This window comes from Arvicola amphibius, chromosome 3 (genome assembly GCF_903992535.2).
Source record: "Arvicola amphibius chromosome 3, mArvAmp1.2, whole genome shotgun sequence".
NCBI classification, from domain to species: domain Eukaryota; kingdom Metazoa; phylum Chordata; class Mammalia; order Rodentia; family Cricetidae; genus Arvicola; species Arvicola amphibius.
Window position 1 is genome coordinate 177,066,105 of NC_052049.1, and position 16,418 is coordinate 177,082,522.

The 16,418-nt window shown below is 43.8% G+C and overlaps 1 protein-coding gene and 1 pseudogene across 1 annotated transcript in view; one reads left to right on the top strand and one right to left on the bottom strand.

The window, feature by feature from the left end:
• Nucleotides 1-229: 229 nt before the first annotated feature.
• The window catches only part of Trank1 (tetratricopeptide repeat and ankyrin repeat containing 1), a 77,418-nt gene continuing 61,229 nt past the window's right edge, over nucleotides 230-16,418 (top strand). Inside the window, exon 1 of the mRNA XM_038323109.1 lies at nucleotides 230-639. Within this exon, the coding sequence (XP_038179037.1) occupies nucleotides 230-639 (410 nt within the window). The remainder of the gene's footprint in view (nucleotides 640-16,418) is intronic.
• LOC119809893 lies at nucleotides 10,798-12,494 on the bottom strand (annotated as a pseudogene).

The following is a 16,418-nucleotide window of genomic DNA, read 5'->3' on the forward strand; positions in this document are numbered from 1 at the left end:
TTGCGGTCCTTCTCCCAGGCGCCTGGACGGCGCCCGCCCCGCCTGAAGGGAATTCGACATGAGCGAGGCGACAAGCGTCGCTCAGCTCGGGGCTCTGCTGCCCGGTCCGCTCCCGACCTCCGGGGACGGCGCGGGCGCGTCGGGCGCGCGGTGAGTGCGACGTCGGCGTCTGAGGGGACGACGCGGGAGGCCCGAGGGACGCGCGCCGCCGTGGTGTGCGTGCGGAGCCATGGCTTCCATGACCGCAGGCCGCCGCTGGCCTCCGAGGAGACGCAGCTCGCGACGGGGCCCCACGCTGCGGGCCCGCACTTCTGGCTCGAAGCTCACGACCCCGGAGACCGGGCCTCCACGCCGCGGGCTTCTCCCGCGCCCTGGTGCGGGACGGGACACGCTCCTCGGAGCAAAGGCGACACCTTCCTCTCCCGCCGCGAGGCGACACGTGATGGCTCTCGGGCCCCCACAGCCGCGTGGGAGCGCGGACTCGGCCTGCGCGGCTCTCCCCCAGCCCGTCCCGCACGAACCGCGGGAAGCAGCTCCCCGCCTCGCCCTGGCCCCGCTACGCGAGGCCTCCTTGTCACCTGCGCGCTTGTCGAGGAGGCGCCGGAGACCCCCCGCCATGTGGGACCCACGCGCGGCCAGGTGCGTAGCTGGTGGCGTGGAGGGCGCCTGGGGCTTGGCCGGGCTAGCGAGTCCCCGAGGCCCCTCGGGGTCGTCCACCATCTCCCCTCCCTTCCCCACGACCGCGGCCTTCCCGCGCGCGGCGACCCGGCCGAGGCCGGTGCGGCCCAGCGGAGCTTTCCCTGCAGGGACTCCCCCCGGGGGCCTCAGTGCCACCCTGCTGGCAGACGCGCCTCGCGCTCCAGCCGGGCTCGAGGTGCGTGGAGCCGCGCGGGGATGGCAGCCCGGGATCGGCGGGGAGCACGGGGCGCGGGGCTGTGCCCTGGGAGTGGGGAGGCCTCTGTCCTCCATCCCTGCGGCCTCTCTCCACGGCCCACCTTCCGCGGCCGGCCCACCCGAGTCGCGGGGCGCTTTGCCGCAAGAAACGCGGGCCTCAGCCTGCTCGGCCGGGCTCGGCCTGGCTCAGCCTCCGGCCTCAGCCACAATCTTTGCCCTCGGGGCTCCTGCGAACTCGTTACCCGTCCGCAGCGCAGCGCCCGCGCGGGACTCGCTGGCCCCCCTGCCTCTGTTCCCGGGGGGGGGGGGGGGGGAGGTTCTCTGTCCTGCTGCTATGGACAGTTCATAGGGAGATGTGCAACTTGAAAAACAGTAAAATAGAAAATATAAAAAGAATGAAGAGAGGGCTGTGAGATCTGCAGGCTGGGGACCTCCATTATCAGTGTTCCAATCTCTGCTTCTTTAGCTGGAGAGGGTGACCTAAAGAGGCCAGAAGCCCCTTACACCAGTATTTATCCCCAGCTGCCTAGCGTTGAGCTTTTCCCCGTGCCAGGCATCGTTTTGGTTTTGAGGAAAGTCTATCACCCTTTTTGGCATGGTCTTTTGTTGAACAACCTGTTTGGTGCTTTCTAGAAAGTACCTTCTTGTAGAGGGATGAGAATTTTTTTTCTTTCTTTTTCTTTCCTATCAGGTCTGTTTTGTAGGATTACAGGATGAGTTCCTTTTTGTGTGTGTCTTTTAAAAAAATTGTTTTAAAAAAAAAACCTGTACAAGATAATGAGTTCATGATGACATGAATATTTACTGTACTTGGCTCCCCCTGATTGTCTCTGCTCCCCTCAAATGTCCCCCTAGTTTCATTCATATCATTCATTCATATATATGTATATATATTCTACATATGAGAAATCATACAGTGTTTGTCTTTTTTACATTTAACAGAATCTATTTTTACTTCAGTATTTCAAGAAATTTTAGTGCACACAGGAAGAGTTTTTCATACATATATATCATTGTGTTTTTTGCTCCAAATTCACTCCCCATCAGTCACCTTCCATTTACTCAAATAGTCCCTTTCTGCCTTCACGCTCAGTGTGTGTGTGTGTGTGTGTGTGTTGTGTGTGTGTTGGTGTTAAATTTAGATTGTACATGTGAGAGAAAAACAACATTTGCCTTTCTGAGTCTGGCTAATTTGTTTTACTTGATGATCCAAGTTCCATCATTTTCATGCAGATGATGTCGTTTGACTCTTTCTGGATGAGTAAAACTCATTTGTGTGTATGTAGCACTGATCCACCTCTCTGGTGAGTGTCTCGGCTGGTCTGCTTGGCCATAGTGCATAATGACTGCAGTAGGACATGAATGTTGCAAGGGTCTCTGGTTTGCTGTCTTCCTGCCCGATACCACTGAGTGTCCAGGTCACACGGAAGCTCTCTTTCTAGTCTTTTGAGAACCTTCCACACTAGTTCTGCAGTGGTTGCCCCACTGGTTACACTGACACCACAGTGTAGCAAAGGTTCCTCTAACCCACCCATCGCCTTACCAGATTTGTTGACAAGAATTTTCCCGATGATACACATTCTGACCAGAATGAAATGGAATATCGATGTGGCTTTGATTGCATTTTCCTGATGGTTAAGATGTTGAATGCATTCACCATATTTATGGTCACTTGCAGTTCTTCTGTGACTCCAGTTTCATGGCTTTTTGATGCCCTCTTCTGGCCTCCTTAGGCACTGATCATGCATGCTGTGCACATTCATACACAAACACAAAACACATACACAAACAATGAAAACATTTCAAATTTTGGAGTTCTTTACTGATTTCTAGAGATACTATTCCTTATCAGATTTGTATGATTTGTGAGAATTTTCTCCCATTTCACTCTGCTGATTGTTTCCTTTGCTGGGCAGATGCATTTTAATGTCATGCAATCCTGTTTGTCATTTAATGCAATTGTTTCCCCAGATATTGACGCTCTTCTCAGAAAGTCTTGCCTTTCAGAGTGTCAGGCTTACATTAATCTGTTAGTGATCTAGTTTCATGTATCTACATGTGAGTATACAGTTTTCCCAGCACCTTTGGGAAACCTTTGTTTCCAATGCACATTTTGACGTGTTTGTCAAAAATTAGGTGGCTATAACCGTGTACGTTGATTTATGAGTTTCCTATTCTAATAAGTTGGTCTCTGTGTCTGTTTTGGGCCAGTATATTGTTTTTGTTACATTGGCTGTGTAATATTATTTCAACTCAGGTATTGTGATAATCCTTATGTCATTGTTCATTCTCCTAATGATTGCTCTAGCTCTCCAGGGTCTTTTGTGCTTCATATAGACCTTTGAAGTTTTTTTTTTTTTAATTTCTGTGTAGTATGCTGGAACTTTGATGGGAGTTGCCTTGAATCTATGGGCTGCTTTCAGTAATACAGCAACATTCTCTTATCTTATGTGAACGTGGGGGATCTTCTCATTGTCTAGTATTTTCTTCAGGGTTTCAAAGATTTTGTTGTAAAGGTCTTTTACTGTTTTGGTTAGATTTGTTCTTAGGTATTTAATTTTTTAGTTTTGAAGCTTTGTGAATGGATTCCTCCTTCCTGGTATCTTTCTTTGCATGTTCACTATTATTATGTAGAAAAGCTACTGAGTTTTGTGTGTTGATTTTGTGTCCTACTTTGCCCAGGGTATTGTCAGGTATCAGAGTTTTTTGAGTATAAGATGATGCTCTTTGCAAATAGGAATAAGACGGTTCTTCCTTCCCACTTGTGACTTTTTCTCTTACTTGTTTCATACCTCTTGAGTTAAGACTTTGAGCACTATATTGAACGACAGCAGAAAGAACGGACATCCCTTTCTCATTCCAGATTTTAGAGAAACTGTTTTCAACCAGCCCCTCACTTAGTATAGTGTCATAATAGCTTTTATTATATGCTCTGCTCGTTCTTATTTCTTTGGGTCTTTTATCATAAATGGATGCTGAACTTTATCTGAAGTGTTTTCTGCATTGGTTGAGACAATCTTATGATTTCTGGTCTTAGGTTTGTTATGTGCTGTATTACGCTTACTGGTCTATGTATGTTGAACCATCCTTGCATTTCTGGGATGAAACCAACACGGTCATTTTCTTGAAGTATTGACTCAATTTACAAACATTTTTTATTGATAAAGTATGCATATATGTTTTTCAGGGAAATTGGTCCATAGTTTTCTTGGTATCTTTATCTAGTTTTTGTAATTCAGGTAATTCTATCTTCATAGAATGAGTGTGGGAGTGTTTCTTCCCATTCCATTTTATGGAACAGTTTGAGGAGCACTGGCGTATTAGCCTTTTAAAGGTTTGGGAAGCTTCAGTAGTAAATATGTTCAGTCTTGGATTTTCCTTTGCTGGGGGGTCTTTGTTATTGCTTGAATCTCACTGATTACTGTAGATATTTCACAGTTGCTTATATTCTCTTAATTTTTTTATCTTGCTAAATCATCTGTCTGTCCCCAAGAATTTATCCATTTTGTATAGACTTTCAGTCTTTTGGAGTTGAAGACTTTAAAGTCTCTCCTGTTGACCCTTTGAATTTCGTTGGTTTCTGCTATAAATATGTTCCTCTATAACTCTAATTTTATTAATGTGAGTTCTTATCTCTTTTAAGTCTGTTAGTATTTGTCTTATGAAATTGGAAGCCCAGTGTTTGGGGCTCACTATATTTACAGTTATTCTGTTATCTTGATGAATTATTTCCTCCTTATGCTATGGCCTTTATCTCTCAGACCAATTATGTCTTGTAGTCTACTTTATTTGATGTCAGAATATTCACACTAGCATGTTTATGGCTTCTATTTACTTGGTATATTGAATGTTCTGTGTGTTCTTTGGCATTGTGGTCATGCTTGTGTGCTTTTCCTTCTCTTTCTGTCTGAATACTGCATAACCCAGACCTTGTCTCCCATCCCTGATATTCTCCTGTTTGTCTCTTTTAGTCTATTGGTGACTATTTCTACTTAATACAAAATTGAGTGAAATTTAATTTCTAACATTTACTTTTTTAAGATTTAGTTTTATTTATTTTAATTTTATGTGTATGACTTTTTTCTGCATGTATGTATCATGTGTGTACCTGGTGCCAACAAAGGTCAGAGAGGGCATCAGATTCCCATGAACGGGAGTTACTGATGGTTATGATTCACTACATAGGTGCTGGGACCCTCTGCAAGAACAGCCAGTGCTCCTAACACCTGAGCCATATCCAGCCCCACATTTTTAACATTTTAATTTTTTCTCAAAATGCCAATTTCATCGCTATGTTTTCCATGCTTGATTGATGCTTTCTCTCCCATGTTACTGACTTTCTCATGCATGAACTGGGCCTGTCCTGTAGGTAGAACTGTCAGTACTGTGGCATCCGTGTTGCCTGGTTCACTTTCCAGATAAACCCTTTGCTGCCTGTCTTCTGTAGGGCACCATGCAGCTGGAGCCCTGTGAGGCTTGTCCCTTCCTGCTGTGCTGCCCCTCTGCTCAGCCACACTTCTCAGATGTCTTTTCTCTACCCCTGTGATCTCTGGTGCTTTTCTACCATCTTTGGAGTATGATACATTATTTGTTAACCCAAATTCTTATGTACCATGTCATGTAAGTCAGTTTCTCAGCTCCCATCTTACCCTCAGGTTTCCAGGTTGGGTTCTTGAGTCCAAGTATCTTTTGTGGGCGTTTAAATCCTTTAGAAGAGATAGCGATGGGGGTGAGTGTATGTGGCATGTCCACTCAGAACTGGGTCTCACTACCACAGGCCTGTGGGCTTTTAAGTCTATTTTTATAAATCCAGGGCCTACTGCACAGAGTCATTTCCATCAGCCTGCAATGCTTAGATGAGCTTAAGATAGAGCCAAGAGCTTCAGTACAGTAATTTTTTTACAATGATACTTATATTTAGACTTTTTTTTGATTTTTCAAGTGTATTTGACCTTTTAAAAAGCTGGTCATGATTCATTAACAGAACCACAGTCATTTTATAATGAAGGCGTTGATAACTAGTTATGGGTGCGTCTATATTAAACACCTGTTCTCTTAACTTCCCAACCACGACAAACAGACCTTGTTCCCGTGCAACTCTTAAAACTTCATTTTGCTGGTTGGTTCTCGTTTCCCGATGTTGCTATCAAAGACCCATTTCTGTGGTCTGTGCTGTCTTATTATTTTATTATTGCTTCTTGGGATGAAATTTCTCCTAGCTGTGAAGACCAAGCCTGCGGGTGTTCTGTTTGAGGGCAGCAGAGAGATTCTGAGGACACTTGAGGACTGAAGTGGAGCTTGAAGGCTGACTTCTGGCCCCGCTTAGTGTTTTCCTCTTTTCCCAATATTTACTTGATAATTCTGAAACGTGCATATGACCATAACTTTCTAATACAGTGCTCTACTATGTGTAATGAGTTATATCATACATAAAACTTATTTATAGCTTATTTGTGTGGATGTACTTTTATACTACATATGTTTAAATTAATTTTCTTTCACTGGCCATTTTTTTTAAAAAAATTAACGAGGAACATCTGATCCCTCTGCTTTTTTAGATGGAGAAGTGGAGATGAAAAGTCAATGCTCTAGCTTCAGAAAGACTACTTTCCCAGCAGGTTTCCTTAAGAGTGCAGAACGTTTTAAGAAATTTTTACATGCAAGATTGGCACACACGCCGGGCGGTGGTGGCGCACGCCTTTAATCCCAGCACTCGGGAGGCAGAGGCAGGCGGATCTCTGAGTTCGAGGCCAGCCTGGTCTACAAGAGCTAGTTCCAGGACAGGCTCTAGAAACTACAGGGAAACCCTGTCTCGAAAAACCAAAAAAAAAAAAAAAAAAAAAAAGATTGGCACGCACACACACACACACACACACACACACTTAGCAAAGATAATGCTTTTAAGTTATAACCAGAGATCAACAGTGGAGACAGAGCTGGGACAAGTGTTGAAAAAAAAGAGCCTTGCACTAGATAAACAGGTACTTCTGTAATTGAGAAATGATGTCACTGTGTAGAAACCAAGAATTGTGTTCTTTTGATAGCTATGGCACTTGACCATTTTCCTTGACTGGACATTTTTCTTGTTCTCATAGTGTATGAAATGAATATGACCTTGTTTCCTTCTTTTGTTAAAAATCTGGAAAAATAACCTTTACCTATGATGCCCTGGGCTCAGTTTGCCTGAATTAGCTCCATCCTTTGCCTAGATGTGGCCTACTCTGCACTCACCATAGTCTGCTTAACTAAACTCCATGAACCCAGTAAGCTGGTGGGACTGTGTGTCTTGTACTCAAGGCAAATCTGAGTTTATCAGCATCAGCATTTGAAGGTCAAGTACCATTTATGTAGACTCTTGATTTGCTCAGCACTGGGTTTTCCTGTCCTTGAGGGCAGCACTGAGAGTGGACAGGATTTCTAAGCTGAGAAACAAGGAGAGTTGGGAGGAAACAAGATTAAGGATGCGCAATACAGCAAACACAGAGAATTACCTGGCCATCTTGATTCATTGATAAGAATGTTCAGCAACTTGAATATAACCGGGGTAAGCAAGGGTGGGTTTCTCCTTCGTGGTCCAGCATCTTTCCAGGGCCCTCTCCTTTGCAAATGTCCATGCCACTCATCACATAAACAAAACCCAGGAATATATATATATATATATATATATATATATATATATATACACACACACACACACACACACACATATATATATACACATACATACATATATACGTATATATGTGTATATATATATATATATATATATATATATTGTGTGTGTGTATGTGTGCGTGCGTGTGTGAGTGTATGTGTGTATGTGTGTGGTACACATGTGCCATAACATGAATGAAGGTCAGATGATAACTCGCTGGAGTTGGTTTTCTGTCTCCACTATTTGGGTGGGTCCAAGGGATCAAACTCAGGTGCCAGGCTTGGTGGCAAGTGTCTACCCACTGAGCCATTTCTCTGACCACAGGAACTGATCTTTACATTGCACTTTGTTCAGAAAGCCGCAGTCTGCGAAGACAGTGAGTCACCATTCAAAGATTTGTCTTCCACCTCATCTTTAGCCTGCAGATTATTGTGAGAAGGGGAACAAAGGCTTCCAATCATGCCAAAGTTTAGTCTTACTCCTCTGATCAGGTCTTTGGCTATGTTTCTGTGGTTCGTGTTTACTCATTATTCTCTCTATATTAGGGGAGGATTTTCATGATTGACATCTAGATCAAAAGTTAATTCAAACACAAACTATTAGCACTTTGTATGCATGTATGTGTTTGTGTGTGTGTGTGTGTGTGTGTGTGAGAGAGAGAGAGAGAGAGAGAGAGAGAGAGAGAGAGAGAGAGAGCGCATGCATGCGTGCTGGACTATTTGTAGTTTCTTGCCCACAGAATGTGCAGACATGATATTATATTCACTGTGAAGTGAACTTGTAACTTTGGTCAACCCTGAACCAGTTCCTTCTCTGACCCTCAGGGCCCACCCTGCCTGGGGGGCACACACATTGCTAATAACCAGAGCCCATGTAAGCCTTAGCACACTGACTAGTATTGCACTGACATATTTCTTTTTACTTGTTCTAAACTTATGTTTGATTTGAGTTAGTTCTGATCCTCAGAAATACTTGATGGCTCTGGTTTGAGCTAATAAGAGTATAAATTGATAAGCTTTGCTAATAGTGACAGAACATACGTCCTGCTGGGCAGACCTGTTGGAAGAGATGAGTGGAGATGTGAGCAAGCTCTCAGATTGTAGCTCTCAGCCCTCATGAGAAGAAAAACTGGAAGTCAGTTTTAAGCCGTGTCTAGATGGGGAAGAGGAGTTCAGGCAGGCAGGATGAGAGGCGTCCGGAGGGAGAGAGAAGATTCGAGGATATAGCACCAGCTGTTTTTTAGGAGTCGTCGTCCAGACATTGATAGTTTATACCACGCCAGCCTGTGTGTAAACTGTAAGGGCTCTGGGAATCAGCATTGTGTGTCTGTGGGAGTGTGGATGAACATACCGTGTTACCTGGCCCATGCCTGACTTCCTTGGTTGTCTTGAAATAGGTATGGATGTGTATTTTCTCTGTTTGTTTGGGTTGTTTTTTTTTTTGAGGATTTGCATTTAACATTGAAATTCATTGTTTATGTTTTTCTTGTTTCTGTCGCTCTTTGTATTTCTTGTCTTGCCGGGAGATCCTGAGAGCAAATTTTGGTTTTAGACTTGAGCTTGTGCCCTTCAAGGAGGCATCCTTCTTGTGTAAGCCTGTTTCTTGATCTGTCAAATTGGAATAACTGTATGTCTCCTGTATTGACTTTCTTCAGTCATGTTTCCTGGAAAATGGCTGAGACTGTTTTAGCACGGGGCTGTCAGGTAGGAATGTGATACAGCACATTTTCCTGTTGTCCTGCAGCTGCTTTGGTTACTCTCATAAAAATAGTGACCAGAAAAGAGTGCCAGTCTGGGGAACATTCAAAGGCTTTGTGGGCTGTAGCAGTTGGAGTCTAGCCATCATTTATTAAGCCTTTTCTGTGATTTATTTAGCAAGATGGCAATTCACTTCCTAAAGCAGCAAGAACGAGGGTCTTAACAGAAGTTTGATTTCTCACAGTCCAGGAACACCCGCCCCATTGCTAGATCTCCTTCATGAAGACCACTACTTTGATTAGTTTATTTAATTTTTAACTATGCGAGCATGTGTATGTGTGAATGTGTAAATATGTGCACATTAGTGCAGTGCCTGTGGAAATCAGAAGAGTGTGTCAGATTTCCTGGAGTTGAACTTGAAGGCGGTTGTGAACGTTCCAATGTGGGTGATGGGAAATGGGCTCAGGTCCTTTGGAAGAGCAATATGAACTCTTAACCATGGATCAGCCTCTCCAGCCCCATTTTATTATTTCTTAAATGTCCTTGTACACACACACACACACACACACACACACACCCTTAAGTTCTCTCACTTGTTATATAAGTTACTGTACAAATTGCCCTTCAATTTGCTTTATTCAACTTTAATGGCATATTTTGACAGTTTTTACACTTTATATAGATGTACCTCTTATTTTTAAATATCTTAGTATCATTCTACTTTAAGATGTACCACACTTTACATAAATTTATCTGTTGAACTTTGCATTTGAATGGTTTTGCTTTTACAGGGAATCACACAGTGAATAAAACATATTTGAAGAACAAATTCCCAGCAGCTGAAAGCCATGCTCCCTGTGTGAACACTGACTGTTTCTGTCGACTGATGCTTTCTCTGGTCACCAGTGTAAGTGAGAGTGACTGCCACATCCCGCTGACCCCAGTGCGTCTGCTACTTTATGGCCCCTTGATGAACAGGAGCTGTGGTTTTTGTGGACTCATGTCTGTCACTTTCCTTAGGTTTTGGCTTTTAGTGGGGTTAGAGTCCCCTAATTGTGAGGGAAGACTACCTATTTTTTTCCTGCACTAAAACTGTTGTAGATTCTGGTAATTCAGAAATCTGTAAAAGCATAAAAAGGTTTTGAAGATGAATCTCCTTCCTCTACTTTTTCCCCCATTTCCAGTAAGATTAAGTAATTTTACTTCTGAGTTAGTTAATTTTGTGGTATGTGTATGTGTGAGCACATGTGCACATGTTTTGGAGGCTGCAATTGACATTGTGTGTCTTCCTTGATCACTGTCTCCTTGAACACTACTCACTATTCAGCTGGACTTTCTAACCAGTGAGGTCTAGGGATCTACCTGTCTCCGGCTCCCCATTGCTAGGGTTACGGACACTGTGGTGCTGTTCCCAGCTCTTTTATGGAGGTGTCGGGAGTCTGAACTTAGTTTATCATGCTTGTGTTGCAGGCATTCTACTGACTGAGCCAGAATTTATGTTTATATAAACAAATGGATATTTTATATTCTTTTTTTTTATTTTTATTTAACTATTGCACATCACTCCTTTATTATACTGATCTGGAAAAGATTTAGTATGCCCAAAACAAGTTCTGAACCCACATGGTAGGGTCAAGCAGCTGGAACATGATTCAGACAGCGAAGACAAAACCCTGGACATGATCAAGGGGCACTTCACCTCCACAAGACAAGGAGAGGGATCCTACCACACAGTAAGAGATGCTCCTGTCCCTTGAGGACAAAGAGTTTATCCCACTTGATATGAGGAATGGCTTATTTTCTGGTGACCACATAGACTATTTCAATCACCACTAGAAACTTCACAGGGGCTTATGTGCTGATAAATATATATGTACTTTTGTTTTTGTGAAAGTAAATGTAACACATAGACTTGACAGGATTGATCCCAACCTTCTGGGGCCAGCAGCTCCTTTAGGGTCAGAGAGGAAGATAGTTCATCTTTTAAATGAAAGCTCCTTTCACCTTCCACTGGAATGACTACAGCCCCCAGTTACCTAACTGTGGAAGAGTGCCGGAGGGACTCCAGGGACAAAACTTGGCTGCAGCTTTTCACTGGTCAGAGGCCACAGCATGGTTCCTCCCTGTCCTCCTAAAGCAGACCCTTGTAAACAAAGGACTAAGAAAACTAATTACTACCTCTCAACTCTCCTGGGAAGAGGAGCCGTCCCTGGATGTGGACCAAGAACCTGCACCCTAGAGGTGTTACTCTGACTAAATTCTATGAAGGGAGTTGGTGCAGGGGATAAAATACTAAAACAAAATGGGAGCCACGGGTCCCCATCTGCAGCTACAACCTAAACTTAAGATCCTAAACATGGAGTCAGTGACAGGTGCTGGGAAGAGCGCAGGAGGCAGAGGCAGGCAGGGAGGAGGGTCTTGGGGTAGAAGCCTGTCTGCTTGCCTTCACTTCTTGGCCTTGCCCTGCGCGGCCACAGCTTCCATGGCTTTCCGCACGGTCTCTTCATCTCCCAGGAACTGCATAGGTTTAACCGGCTTCAAGTTCTTGTCCAATTCATAGACAATGGGAATGCCAGTTGGCAGGTTCAGCTCCATGATGGCCTCTTCTGAGAGACCCTCCAGATGCTTGACGATCCCCCGAAGGCTGTTGCCATGGGCCGCAATCAGGACTCTCTTCCCCTCTTTGATCTGGGGGACAATCTCTTCATTCCAGAAGGGCAGTGCTCTGGCAATAGTGTCCTTCAGGCTCTCACAGGACGGTAGCTGGTCCTCGGTAAGGTCTGCGTACCTGCGATCCTTACTGATGTTGCTGTAGAAGGGATGGTCAGGCTCCATTGGCGGCGGTGGCACATCGTAAGATCGCCTCCAGATCTTTACCTGTGCCTCCCCATGCTAGCAGCAGTTCTGCTTTATTGAGACCAGTCAGACCCCCATAATGTCGCTCATTGAGGCGCCAGGTCCTGACCACGGGCAGCCACATCTGGTCAATGGCATCCAGGACTGTCCAGAGGGTCCGGATAGCTCTCTTCTGCACGGAGGTGAAGCAGATGTCGAATTCATAGCCAGCATCTCGCAACGCCTGTCCGCCGCGCTTCGCCTCCTCGTGGCCCGCCGGGCTCAGGTCGGCGTCGTACCAGCCGCTGAAACGGTTCTCCAGGTTCCAGGCGCTCTCGCCGTGCCGGATGAGGACCAGCTTGTAGGCGGCCATGGCGATAGGCAAGGGGGATGCAGCAGAGACTGAGGCTCGCTGAGATCGATATTTTATATTCTTATCCAACAGTTGCCTACTTATTATTTATGTATTGCTTATTTTATCAGAAAAGGGAGCATAATATACACAGTATTCTGTATCTGCTTTCTTCAGATTTATTTTGAAAATGATTCCATATCAGCACATACATATCTAAAATATTTTTGTAAAACATATTGCATAGTATGTTGTTGGGAGGTGAGTGTGGTAGCTAATGTTAACTGTCAGCTGGACAGAATCAGGGAGATGAGCCTCTGGGCATGCCTGTGGGGATTATCTTGTTACGTTAGTTGAGGGTGCAGATCTGTCCACTGTGGGTGGCACCATGTCCACAGGTGAGATCCCGGACTGCGTTAATGGAGAAAGGGAACTGAGCAGCAGCGTGCATTCACCATTGTCTGTTTCCTTATTGTGGTGGGTGCCAAGGGAGCAGTGTGGCCAGCTGCTCTGAGTTCCTGGGGCCTCGAGTTTCCTGCCATGGTGGACTATATAGTGTGAGCTGTGAGCTAAAAGAAACCTTTTCTACTCTAAGTGACTTTTGTCGGGGACTATTCTTTAGTTTGTGAAACAAACGCTCCTTGTTGGGCATTGAGGTAGGTCCCAGATTGAAGCTGTATGTATGCATCACCTCGATATCAACAGATGTCTCCTGAGCACTGAAGACAATCTAAAAAGATGGGACAACTGATGCAGTTACGGATACTGACTGAAGGGACTTTAGCAAATTTGTACACCTGTGTAGCCGGCCTTCCTCCTTCTAGAAAGCTTACTCAGCTTTTTCTGAACCCCATCACTTTGTTGGCAGCATCTTTTTACTCCTTGTGGCCATAGACCTAAGCTTCCATGTTCTTCTTATCATATGGCAGGCTGTTTCATTACTCTATTAAAAAATTCTGGGTATGAGTATTGGTCTGTGCCGTGGTTAGTGCCATGGAGTCCAGAACAGGTCACCAGGTTTCCCTGGAATCCAGAGTTACAGACAGATGGTTATGAGATACTATGTTGGTTCTGGGAACTGAATCTGCAAGAGCAGACATTGCCCTTAACCACTGAACCATCTCTTCAGTCCCTGGGAATCTATTTCCTGTGGTCATTCACCTTCGAGGCCTGCCGTAGTGGGGCCAGCCCTTTCAGGCTTCAAGCTGCACTCTGTCTCTACTACTGCAGCTACAGAGTTCTCTGCTTTTGCAGAACTTGTGACTAGATAGGGCTCATCCACATGTGCAGGTAATATTCCTGTCTTAATGTGCACAAAAATAGATCTATAAAGTTTCTTTGGCTGTGTGGTGTAGTCACAGGTGCTGGTCTGGTGACAAGGGGGTGGACATCTTTGGAGCACCCATTATTTGGCCTACCACAGAGTGTGAAGGGGATTTCTTTTCCAGGCTCTCCCAAGTCATGATTCACTCCTCAGTTTATTTAAAAGCTACCTTTACCCACAGGGAATTATGTGATGTCATATATTTATTTCTGAATATTGTGTGCTGTTCTATTCACATGCTTATTCTTTTACATGTTAGCACCACTTCAAAAGATGTAGGTAAGTTTCTACAAATACATTTTAAAATGCTAAAGAATATTTTTCACTTAGCATTTCTTCTATTAAGAATACCTTAGCTACTCTGGCTTATTTAACCTCTTAGATGGACTTGAGATATATTTCATTAATTTCTTTATACATCTTTGTAAAAGTTAAAAAATCTATTGGGGTTTGGGAGATGACTCAGAAGGTAAGGGCACTGTCAAACTTGATGAGTTTGTCACTGGAAGCACGTGGTAAAAGAAGAAACCAACTCTTGCAAGTTGTCCTCTGACCTCCATGCATGCGCCAAAGCACAGCCCACCATAGATAAATAAGTGTAATTAAATTTTAAACCAAATTTTGTTGAATTATAATCATTAATAAAATTATCTGACATTTTATAATCACAAATTTTCACAGGCAGAAATGCAGGGTATTTGTAAAAGTCTAAACTGTAATAGGTGAGTAAAATTTATTTTACTTTTCCTATAAATCAGTCTTGTAAACTTAAGGGTGTTCATAGATATTTCATAAAGATTCTCTTTAAGAGTTTCTATAAGAATTACATGCATATGCTTACTAAATTTAGTATATTGTTATTCTAGTTTTTCTTTCAAAATCTCTTTCCCCGGGCTGACAGATACAAGTTATTTTAGTCGTCTGTTAATTTCAGCTTGTAAACACCAAGTCATACAGCAGTGTCAAGTTAATTAACCTCCCTAGGAGTCCTGCTTTTGCTTTTCTCACAGGGTGAGCTGTTCCATTTGTAATCTGAAATTTAATGAAAACCATATTTTGAAGTACTGCTTAGCCAAGGGACAAGAGTGAGTCAGTCTGAGGTGAGTCAAGTCCTAGTCTGAGTGTCAGGGACATTTATGATCTAAAAATTGACTGTATTGAAAATTCTGCACAGCAACAAGCCACGTCCGGAACAAACCAGTAAAATGTTAGGCCTTTTCCCATTCTACTCACAAACAAACAAACAAACATTTCATGAAATCATGTCAGAACATTTTCTTCATGTTTGCTTTGCAATGTCAACAGTGGTTTTATTGAGTTGCAGTTTGGTTTGCCAGTCATTGCTCATCTTTTAAAGGGAATTAGGTAGAACAGAAACTTAGTAGTTTGGAGAAGCTGTGGAGTAGAAAATGACTTCTAGCTGTCATGCTCTGGGTACAGAGAGGGCATCTAGGAGCTGTGGGCTAAGTGTGCTCAGCACAACCTAGGACCCCGCATTTATTCCAACTATGGTTCTAGTGGTTCCAAGAGAACTTAGCCCGTGATCACAGGTATTACTTGTTGTACATTAAGGTATGGTGAGAACGGAAAGAAGCATGATGCTCAGGATGGCAACAGGAAGGTCAGAGACCACAGAGATATCCAGCCCTGGATGTTCATACATTGGTCATGCAGGGGGTGGAGACTAAATTTTTCACTGAGTAAAACAATATTTTGATGTTTCTCCTACAGTTTTGCCTATAACTGCATTCATTCCCCAGTAGAACTTTTTGCTATGATGGAAACAGTTTAGAACCACTCTTAAAAAAAAGCTGTAGCCATGGAACATTTGAGATGTGGTTAGGGTAATTGGAGAATGGGAACTTCATGCTGGAGAGATGGCCCAGACATTAAGAGTGCTTGTTGCTCTAGCAGAGGACCTGGGTTAGATTCCTAGCACCCACATGACAACTCATATCCACCTTTAATTCCAGTCCCAGGGAATCCAATACTTTTTTTCTGATCTTGGGCTCCAGGCTCATATGAACATGCAAACACTCATCTCATATAAAAATACATATTAAATATAATGGGTGCTTTGATTGTATTTTATTCAACTTGAAGTGTCAGTATCTATATTTGGCTAGTGGTGCCATATTGGACAAGCTGTTCTTAGAACAGCATGGAAGCTAGATAGAATGGCAGTAGTCAGAGCAAAGCCACTGTGCTATTAACTATAAGAAATAGCTAGGCAGTGAGGACATTGGCTTATTTGGAGACATGTTGCTGTTGGAAACCCTACAGCTCCTGTCAAGCTTCTATTTGAATAGCTGCCATTAGAGAGCCAGATACTGACCTCCTCCCTACCTCTGCTCCCATTTCCACCAGTGGGACTCAGGAGGTCTACCTAGGGGACTCTGGGAAAGTTCTACTCATTTACAAGCATTGAATGGTGACAGAGCCAGGTAGCTCTTCTTGTCCCCCTCTTCCTGCCTTTAGGATAATGCCTGGAGTTTCAGTGATCTTCGTCATCCTCAAGAGGATAAGTGTGATGGCATACACAAAGACAGATGCTGTCACAGAAAGATGAGCAGTTGTGCTTTTCCTGTCTAACTTCTGGTTACGTGAGAAAACTACCCCTCTTGGTTCAAACACTGTCTTATGTTCTTGGGATGCCTCCTA